Here is a 10442-nt window from a genome sequence, read left to right on the forward strand (position 1 = left end):
TGATAGGACATTTTCAGCTCCATTATAATCTGATGGGACCACCGTCCTGTATGTGGCACACGATTGGGTGTCATTTTGCGAAGACCAACATTACAGAGTGTTTCCACCCACTGGCAAGAATATATCACACGGTGCTCCTTGACGCAAGGGGGGCTGGGAAATGTAGTCTGTGGCAGGGCAGCTGGGCCCGGTGACACTGCCCCATGGAGGAGAGCACAGCCCTCGCTGCCGCTAGCACGGCTCCGAGAAACGTGTTACTGGTTTATAGTCAAAGGTTGTAACTCAGCAACAGCCAGACAGGAGAGATGCACAGGGCCAGGTGTGTGGAACAGGACGAGCAGCTTCTGTGCCTTCTCTAGGCACACCACGCTCCCGAATCCACGTGTTCACCAACCCGGAAGCTCTGACGAACAGGACCAACGAGTCGTCCTGGGTTTTTACTGTGGCTTCATGACAGTCATGATTGGCTAAATCATGGCCATTGAGTCAACCTCCAGCCCCTCTCCCAGGCCTGACGGTCCAGGGGTGGGACTCAGTGTCCCAACCTTCTAACCACTTAGTTGGTTGGCCTGGCAACCAGCCCCCACCCTTGGGTGGGGTCCCAAAGTCACCTCATTAACATAACAAAAGCCACTGTGAACACTTAGGAAACTCCAGGGGTTGGCAGAGCTGGAACTGTGGAGAAGACCACAGATGGCACCTCACCTCCCTACCACCCGGGTGAGGAATGTGTTGAAGACCCCTGAACGAGAGGGGGTCCGGGGTCCACGTCCCCCCAGGCCCACAGCCTGAGCGCTCAGCCGGGGGCTGCACTCAAGGCTTTGCAGCTCCGGCCTCACGGGGACGAGGCGGGGCAGGACACATGTCCTCTACTTGACTCACAAACAGTTCAGAAACAAATGCAGCTTCAGGGACATACGCGCACAACTTTTTAAAACATACTTTCAAAATATATTTTATTTCTTCTCATGTGCATTTTGCAAAATTCCAAGGGAGACGTTAGCTTCATATACAGAAATAGAGGTCTTTAAGACCTGCCGCTGAGTACATCCCAAGACGGATCAAGTTTCCCTAAGGGAACAAACGTGCACATCATCTAACTAAAGAGCTCAGCCATGAAGCTTCTTGCAAGTGTTTGTGATTTAACCCCGTCCCTTGGGCCAATGCAAACGTCTCCACTGGGCGGACAGAAGCCAAGACCTGCAAACAAAGCGGCAGCTTTCCACCCTCCACCAAGGTTTCGGTTCAGACGTAAATCCCCCCCGTGTTCGGGGTCAGTTCTGAAGTCTGATTAAGGACACGTCCTTTTGGGGATAAATTTTACACAAATGCCGTAATTTGCTCAAATGTCAAATGATTAACTGCACTGCGTCTGCAAATGACTCGTCGTACTTTATTCCCTACATTTCTGCATCCTCCTCCTCCTCTTCCTCATCTTTGGCTCTGAAATGCATTTTCCGGAATTCTCGTCTGCTCACTGAAGGACAAGAGGAAGACGCTGGCGGGAGGTCCTTGGGGGAGAGAACATTCACTTCAGTCGCGAACAACCCGCTGCCTTAGCACCTGCAGACGCTCACCCACCTCCCCGCTCTGCGGAATGTGGGGGCAGAGTCACAGCACCGCTCTCTGGATGAGGACAAATTGCACACCAAGGGAGAGATGGGGGAACACCAAAGACAGCCCCGAGTGTGGGGCAGCCAGTCACAGAGCCAAACACAAGTCCGTGACCCTGCAGTGAGGTCCAGACACACATCCAGGGCAGCCCACCCACACCGAGGCTACGGTGGAGTCGCCACCAGCGCCACCAGCGGCCCCAGCCTGGGAGAGGGGGGCGTGCCCCCAGCGAGTGGCGCTTTGTTCCCTCATCCTGGGTTACCATTCTTTACTGGCCGCTGACTTTGCTGAGGTCGTGTTTGCACGTGGTCACGTGCCAGTGCAGCCCCTGGGGAGCACCCCGGGAGGGAAGGCGCCCCAGTCTTACCTGCATGAGCTCCACGTTCCCAAAGAACCGACTCACTGGCATCGGCTGACTGCTGTCGTCATCCAGAAAGACGCTGCTGTCCATTTGAAGTGGGGCCGTTGGGACCTGGCCCACCTCGGGTGTGGGCTCCTCCCACGCGGCAGGGCTGCTGTCAGACTTTCTTTCGGGAAGGGCACCACACTTTGGCAAGGAAAGGCCGTCTTCAGTCTCTGCTGAGCAAGTGTCACTCCCACCTGTGCAGTGGCCGAGGAGGAGGCCTGCCGTGTCCGGTGGTCCAGAAACACCGGCTTCCTTTTCTGGGGGCACCGGGCCACCTTCGGCAAACTCCAGAGGCTCATTTTTACAAGAGGTCTCCGGTGGTGCCTCGGACAAAGCAGCACTGTCGGCCTTAGGGACTCGTTTCTGTAACTCTGATTTCACAAGATGACCTTTGTCATACTTGAACTTCTTGGAAATTCGTCTGTCGGCAGCTTTGTGTGACGAGGAAGTCTGTTAAGAAAGAAAAACGTCAGGGAAAAGCAGACAACCAGGATTAAGAAGTGGTTGGCAAATAAAGTGGTCTGAACCCAGAGGCTAGCTTTTTACACATCTTCAACGATGCAGACGCTGAAGCACTACTTCTGTGGCAGGGCTGGCAGGGCCGTTTCACTGCCACCAGAGGGGCAGCTGGGAGAGGATGTGGACACCCAACGCTGCTCCACACCTGTCCTTCAGTAGGGCTGCTGTATGTCCCGAGGCAAATTCAGAGGCATGTGCTGACAGATTCTACAGCTGTGACAAAAATCCAGTTTCCATTCATTTCTGCTGGAATGTAGGCTACGTGAAGGCAGGGACCCGGCTTTATGGTCCAGGGCGGGTGTGGACAAACGTCGCTGAGGTGACTGCAGCACAGTTTCAACACGCTGCACACTGTGCGGCTGCCGGCGGCTGGTTGCAGCCAAGTCCCAACCAGACCTGAGCCGTGGCTCGGCAGGGCCGACTGGCCTTCCAGCAACATCGGGGCGTGGCCTGCAGGGCACCCACAGCGCATTGCCCATTACACGGAAAGGTGACACAGGGGCACCTGTCCCTGGCCCTCTCTGCCGTTCTCTTAAAGCCTTTGGCAGGGAACAAGATGGCACCATGCCAACATCATGCAAGAGGCTGCGTGATGAGAATGAAGGAGAATGACTAGCAAAGTGCACCTTGAGACGGGGCCTGGGATACACGCCCGACGGGGGGCAAACCCTCGGAAAGCAGAGCCCTGGATTGGAAAGTAACGTGTCTCTGCTGACACGTACGGCACTGCCACCCTGTCCTCTGCCATATGAGCAATGCTGGTTTCTAACACGGCACATCTCGGAGTGAAATTCTGTATGAAAATGGTCACCCGGGTCAAGACCGTGGGTCTTCGTGGAACGCAGCTCACCTGACATACCGTCCGGGCGGACGTGGCGGTGCTGACTTCCTGCACGGAGGCCGAACTGGCGGCACAAGTCCGGGCCCGCAGGCGCGCTGAAGCCCGCACTCCACCTGTGAGCTGGACCAGAGGCAAAGGCCGGTCAGACGGCGCTCCCGCGGGACACCGCGCGGGCTGGAGGTCGCCTAAGTGAGGACAAGCCGACGCCGGTCCCCCCACCCCCACGTCTTCATCACCATCACGGAGGACACCTGTGACCTACATGTGCCAATTCAAACAAAACTGCGAGTTCCACGGGCAAGATCTCCTCCTTCCACTGTCTTGGGAGCTTGGGGTGTTCGTCCTCCTGACCTCATACGCTCCGAGGAGCCTCCATTTAGAAGCTCCTAGATACTGAGTCAGCTTCAAATGTGTTTAGAGTAAGCAGCACGTATCCTCCCTCAGAAGCTTCTCAAACTCCTGCATGGTGTCAAGTTCCTGATAAAAGGTCACATGAAACACAGGACACCCCCTCCTACGGCTCCTCAAGGTATAGGTGGGAACAGTCCTGACTCCATCATCTGAAGCAGTTAACGTCGGCCCCATCACTCCCAACACGAACACACTGGTCCGCCTCCATTTCACTCCGGGGGCAAAGGAACGTTTCCTACCAAGAAAAGGAGCTCACTAGAATAACGAACCTTAAATCATTTTATTCGGGAGTAACTCTCGGTGTGTAGTACAGGGAGTCCCTGTGTATGCATCACCCAGCGTCCCCAACGCGGAACAACCACGGTACATCCGTCAGCGCGGGGCCGACGCTGGTAACTAAACGCAGACCTGGTGTGAATTTCGTCAGCTTTCCCACGAATTCCTTTTCTCCATCCAGAACGGAAACCACACACACTCAGAAAACCTGACAGCAGCGAGCGGTGAAAAGCAGAGTCAGGAGGGACAGATGCTGCAGGCGACGGGCTTCAGAGCCGAGGGCGCGAAGGCCCTGCAACAGGGAGCCCCGAGGGGGACGAATGAAGGGCCGCACGCTCCGCAGAGGAAACAGACCAGAGAGGCCAGCAGCAGCTTAGAAAGCATCACAGTGGCACCTCAGCCGCCCAGACCCGCAGCCCACGGCGACCGAGGCCCCTGGAGGTGGCAGCTTGCCAAGGCTGTGGTACCCCGCCAGTTCCGGAGGCATTTCAACAGGAGAAGCAGGTGCAGCCCGGACAAAGCGTGGCAGGCCCCCCACTGCCGTGGGGGCCGGGCCCCGACTTGCACGGTGGCAAAGGCAGGGGCCTGCTGACAGGGCGTTGGCAGTGGTGTGGTGACAGTCACAGCGAAGGAGCCCAGCCCACAGAGGCCGTGTACATCGGTCTCACTGGGATAAAGCCCTACCAGCTTCCTCAGCAGCACTCTCACACCCATCACAGCAATGGACCATTTAGTCCCAGGAAGCCACCGACTCTCCTCGGCCCCGTTACGAGTCCTCCTGCAAACATTTTTGTACATGGACTCTGTCCTTTAGGGGGCCTGATGGCGGCTGCCACTGTGCTGCCGAACAGCTTTGGAAGGAGCGGTGTCCCCATCTTAGGTGAGGACGACTTGGGTGAGGAACCTGTTGGACGTCACACAAGTGATGTCTGCTTCAAAGTCCTCTCACCTGCTCCGTCACTCGCGCTCCCCCCAAAATGGCACTGCCCGCTGCTCACGGAGGGGCTGAACAGAGAGCCTGCCGGTGGCTCTGTGGTTCCAGACCCTCCAGGCCCTTCTTAGCAGCAGTGTGCTTCTGGGTGATTTCCATCATAACCTTTGAAGCAGTGGCTCCAAAATCTCAGGGGGCAACAGGCCCCATGGGGCGCCGGTCAGTGCCCAGCTCTCCTGTCCCTGCGCAGAGGTAAACTCGGCAGGTGTGGCGGAGGCCCGGGGGCTGTGACTGTCAGAGGTGCTGAGAAGGCTATCCGTCGTCTGCTTTAGATCTGCGAGAGCCAAGTCTGGGAGACCCCTTTTTGGCTTCCGTGTCATCATGGGTAAAGCCACCCACCTCGGCGGTGGCAGCTCCAAAATGTCAAGAACCTAGTACCTTTTCCTAACTTGGAGAGCTGTTGCTCTTCAGCTGGATGGCCTGGTTGCTTCCATGGAAACGATCCCTAAAGGAAGAACTTTCCACCACCGAGGTCTTCCTCTTCCCAAGCAGACTGGTTACCAACTGGGCCGGCAAAAGCAAAAACGTGGCTTCCCAAAGTGGGATGGAGACAACTGACTCCCAACATGACAGCACGAGGGGTTCCTCTGACCGTCTCCCCAGTCAAACTGGGGGAAAGTATTGAAAACAACAACTACCGTATGTAAAACCTTTGGACATGGTCTTACGGGCAAACAGCAACTTAGGAAAGTTACTCACAAACAGCTATAAAAACTCGGGAACAAAGGCACGAACTCCAGGTATTTGAACTCCAGACGGCCACAGCCAAGGACACAGGACCCGCCACCCCAGTCCAGGCCTTTCTTCCCAGGGGAGCACTTCTCATCCTTCTCTCATCCCATTTCATGTGAGGCTAAGTCCCGAGTGAGTGTGGTTGAGAGGAGGCGGCTCCCTCCTGCCCAGACCCCCTCGTGGACCAGAGCGAGGCTCCACCGTGGGCACAGGGCACTGAGACGGGGCGCATCACCCTTGCCCCTGCTTGGGAGGCAGTGGTTCCAGGCCAGGAGAGGCAAGCCCAGCAGATCTCAGGCTGCTGCCACTGCTCTCCTTCCCCTGAGCACTCAGCCCCTAGAGCAGGGGTGTCATACAGAGAAGCCTGTCCGGTCCCCAGCATTACAGAGCCCTAACTCAGAGATTTTGCCCGGGGAGAGGCAGGCATCACAACAGAAGGCTCTTAAGCTCTTCCCAGAGGAACTGACTTCATTTGCAGCAGGGGGCTCTCAAGAACAATGGAGGTTGTGAGTGAAGGCAGCTGGGAGGAGAAGCAAGATAAACTGAGTCCTCAGGAGCGGTCCAGGGAATAACACAGCTGGAGGAGCCCCCCTGGGGTCAGAACAAATATCAGACACTGACCTTAGAAACTATTCCTCAAAAGAAGCCAGAGCTTGACTGGATTAGTTTGTAGAGCAACTTATGCCCCAGGTCACTGAACAATCAGCTGGCCATTAACGGAGTGTAACAGCTGGGTGTGGTCAGAGAAAGGAGGAAGAGAGCCCCGTAAAAGCACTGTCACCCCAGGGTGACTGGGGGCATACCCACCGTCAGAGCTTTACACTGGGGGAGGGGAAAGGGACGCTAACAGAATAATCCACCTGTCACTAGACAAATAAAAAAGCATATTAACAATAACAAGCCCTGGGGGGGGGGGGGACACCAGTACCCAGAGTTGCTATAGTATCTAAAACGTCCAGTTTGCAACACCAAAAAAATTACAAAGCATGCGAGGAAACAAGAAGGTAGACCCATACACTGGAATAAAAGCAGGCAACCCAACTGCCTGTGAGTGAGCAGATGTTGGAGTTAGCAGAAGACTTCAAAGTAGCTTTACAAACATGTTCAAGAGATAAGAGAAACCATGATTAAAGAAGTAAAGAAGGATTTGATGACAATGAGGCAGCACATAGAGAATACCAATAAAAAGATAGAAAGTATAAAAACAAACCAAGTGCAAATTCCGTAGTTGAAAAGTATAACTGAAACAAAACATTCACTAGAGGAGCTCAACAGCAGACATGAACTGACAGAATAAGAACAGGTGAACTTGAAGACAGACTGATAGCTATGCAAGCTGAAGAATAGAGAGAGAGAAAAATGAAGAAAATGAAGCATCTTAGAGAAATGTCAGACATAAGTGAACCAATTTACGTGTAATGATAGACTCAAAAAAGAGGGCAGAGAAAAGCAGAAGGGATATTCAAAGAAATAATGGCTGAAAACTCCCCCAAATGTATTAAAAACAACCACCTACACATCCAAGAATCTCAAACAACTGAATTCCAAGTAGGATAAATGTAAAGAGATCCACAAACAGACATGTTATTGTAAAAAATGCTGAAAGTCAAAGACAAGGGGGAAAACCTGAAAAGCAGCAAGAGGACAAAGACTCCTTACTTACAAGAGAAGCCTTATCAGCAGACCGGTCTGCCCGATCAGCAGAAACAGTGGAGGCCAGACCACAGTGAGTAATACGCAAACATATTGAAAGTTCTCCAAGAAAAAGACTGTCAACCAAGAATCCTATAATCCAGCAAAGCTCTCCTTCAAAAATGAAGGCAAAATAGACACTTCCAGATAAAGAGGAACTGAGAGAAACTGTTGCCAGCGGACAGACCCACCTTACCAGAAATACGGAAGGAAGTTCTTTAGGCTGAAAGCAAGCCCTCCCAGAGGGCAACTCAAACCCCCAGGAAAAAAAGAGAGCACCAGTCAATGCAATTATGTCCTTACAGAAGACAGCTGAAATGAATAGTATCTCCTTCCCTTTACTGATACAAAAAGAAACCACAGACAACATGTATACAATGTATATAGAAATGTGGTATATTTGCCAAGAACAACATGAAGGAGGTGGGGAGGGGGAGCGAGGCTAGTTTGGGCTAAGAAAATGACTACAGAGGGTAAAATAACCACGACGGTGCATTACTGGGTGTGTAACAACAGGTGTAATATTTACAACAACACACCCAAAAAGTGGGTAAAGAAAGAAAACAGAGCTACAGCGGAGCACCAATTTCTAACGTCTGGGATGGAGCCAGGGCAGACCTGACGCTGATTCTGCTAAGTTACAATGTATAGGCGAAACCGAGAAGAACAACGGGAAAGAAACGTTTTTAAACAGTGAAAAAAATCATTCCATCCACACGCCCAAGTAGAAAACATTCACTTCGCCCATTTAAGTGCGGAGCGGAAGAAAACACAACAGAGACAGTATGAAGGAAACAAAAGTAAAATGGCACGTGCGCACCCCACTGTCAGAACCACTGGCTGCGCAGGGACCGGACCATTCAATGCGCAGGCAGGACGCGGGACTGGAACAAACCACCGCCGCACACGAGCCCCAAGTCCGTGCCGCCGAGGAGACACCCCGAGGCTCACAGCTACAAACAGGAGCAGCAGTTGGACGTCATTCCTGCCGCGCAAACCGGGAGAGCGCAGCTGCAGCTCCCGTCACTCAGGAGGCCACCAGCTGGCCCTCCCGTCAGGGGGATTTGTGTCCCCGTCCCCGGCCCTCGCTCACACACGTCACCGGTCACCGAGTGCCAGGCACGGGCGCCCCTCAACCCTCACCACCGCCTGGCGGGGACCCACATCACCCCACTTCGCACTGAGGTAACTGGGTACAAACTGAGGTCACGTGCCGAGGGATCCCGGGCTTGGGGGGTGGCAGCAGAACGTGAACCCTGGCCTGACAGCACCGGAAACGCCCGGGGTCCAGACCAGTTCCGGAGAGGGAGCCCCCTTCCCGGGGGCGTGGCCTGGGAGCTCGGCCGCCGCGTCCCGTGGCCCCCCCTCAGCTCCCCACGCACCCGGCGGCCGGTGCCCTCGCCTCGCCCCGCACAGCTCCCGCCCCGCCTCGGCGCCCTCACCTTGCGGCTCCTCATGAGTGTGAGAGGCACGCTGCCGCCCCCAGCAACGCCCCCGTGCTCCGGCCTAGCGCTTTACCACCGAGCAGCAACCTCACGGCCCTCGACCCGCGCTGTGGCATCTGACGTCACCAGAGGATTGGCCAATCACAGTGCGGGATCCCCAGGCATGTGACCCAACAAGGCGGGCCCTATACGTAGTGGGCGGGGCGGCGGCCATGTTTGTGAGGGGTACTTCCGTTGCCTCTGAGGCGGCCACGTTTCCGGGATGGCGGCCATGTTTGTGAGGGGCACCTCCCTCGAAGTCTCTGGCCGCGTGTCTGGAGGAGGGGAGGGTGTGAGTCTCCATGGCGGTCTTTCCGGCCCATGCTTTCTGAGCGCCTTCAGCGGTGCTGGCGTCCGTCTGTCCTGGAGGATGCCTTCCCTTGGCGGTCAGACCTTGAGCCTGGCGTGGTTCTGCATTTCTGGCTGATGGAGCCTGGCGGGAGGGCCTCCTCCCTCTCTGCCAAGGACGGAGCTGCACGCTGCATGGGGTGGGTTTCATTGCACCCTACTTGCAAGCAGGCCCGTCCCTGGGGGCCCTGCAGGGTGGTGTTGGGAGGGGCCTGGCCGAGGATCCCAGTATGTTTGCAGGAATGAACTCCAGCCTTAGACCCTGTCCCCTTTCTCTGCACCTTTGGTAGAAAGGACGATAGCTGACCACTTCCTGTAACTGGCCGACTCCCCTAGTAATGGGGATATTCTCCTTGGTGTTACCTTTTGAAGTGAGAGGCAACAAACATTTATTTGAGATCGAAGAATAGCCGTTTGGGAAGCACTGATTCAGGCAGAATCCGAAACAGTGTTCCGGTTAGGAGACAGACGCACGGGGTGTTCATGACAAAGGGAAGGGAACAAGTACATCAGTACAAGGAAGGCATTGCTATTGGTGCAAACAAGCTAACATAGTGCCCTTAATTCTAAACAATGTTTTACATTTTCAGTCCGAGTGTCATCAGCCCATCAGTTAGAATATCTTCCTGCTTGTGATCTTTGCAGACAGTTCTCTGGGACACGAACTTGGGCCTAGTGCAAAGGTTACTTGCATGGCAGCTCCAGCTCCCTTTTAAAGTGGCTCCATTTATATTATTGTTTACAATGGGGACTAACCCCTCCACTCCGTGCCACTCTCTGCATCCCTCCTCTGCCTCAGTGAGGACAGGTCGTGGGTGGCCACCTGGTCTGTTTCCAAAGCCCCTGGCAGCATACTGGCTCTTGTCAGCCCAGGGAGGTGTGTTAAAGCCCAGTCACTGCTCCTCAGTATTTGAGACTTTTCAAAGGTGCCATCCAGCCATGTCCTTCAACACCCTAGACCCTCAGTTCTCTGGGCTCTAAGACGTATGCCTCATTAAAGGACGTAGGGCTACAGGGCCCTTATGGAGCTGAAGGACCCCCAGCCTGCCCTGCGGCCACTGCTTCAGGAACCCGCCTCCCCCGGCCGGTGCAGGGCTGCTTCTCAGCAACCACACGTGTGCTTCGCAA

At 54.8% G+C, this 10442-nt stretch overlaps 1 protein-coding gene across 2 annotated transcripts; it reads right to left on the bottom strand.

The window, feature by feature from the left end:
- Nucleotides 1–939: 939 nt before the first annotated feature.
- On the bottom strand, nucleotides 940–9053 carry C9H1orf174 (chromosome 9 C1orf174 homolog). 2 transcript variants are annotated; one of them, XM_033115770.1, is made up of 4 exons: nucleotides 8925–9053; nucleotides 3390–3500; nucleotides 1982–2470; nucleotides 940–1511 (listed from the first exon to the last, which is right to left on the bottom strand). In XM_033115770.1, the coding sequence occupies exons 1-4, from the start codon at nucleotides 8937–8939 to the stop codon at nucleotides 1401–1403; spliced, it is 726 nt and encodes a 241-aa protein (XP_032971661.1). In that variant the 5' UTR covers nucleotides 8940–9053; the 3' UTR covers nucleotides 940–1400. The 2 variants fall into 2 exon arrangements, with proteins under 2 accessions (XP_032971661.1, XP_032971662.1); XM_033115771.1 differs by lacking the exon at nucleotides 3390–3500 and having other exon boundaries at nucleotides 8925–9045.
- Nucleotides 9054–10442: the final 1389 nt, after the last annotated feature.

Source organism: Rhinolophus ferrumequinum, chromosome 9, assembly GCF_004115265.2.
Source record: "Rhinolophus ferrumequinum isolate MPI-CBG mRhiFer1 chromosome 9, mRhiFer1_v1.p, whole genome shotgun sequence".
NCBI lineage: Eukaryota > Metazoa > Chordata > Mammalia > Chiroptera > Rhinolophidae > Rhinolophus > Rhinolophus ferrumequinum.

What these genes read in the sequence shown, in the direction of transcription:
- C9H1orf174 (XM_033115770.1), bottom strand. An exon ending in CCGCCCGGACGGTATGTCAG is followed by an intron (nt 2,471 to 3,389) that starts GTGAGCTGCGTT and finishes CTTTCTTAACAG; the next exon opens with ACTTCCTCGTCACACAAAGC. An exon ending in GGAACGTGGAGCTCATGCAG is followed by an intron (nt 1,512 to 1,981) that starts GTAAGACTGGGG and finishes CTCTCCCCCAAG; the next exon opens with GACCTCCCGCCAGCGTCTTC.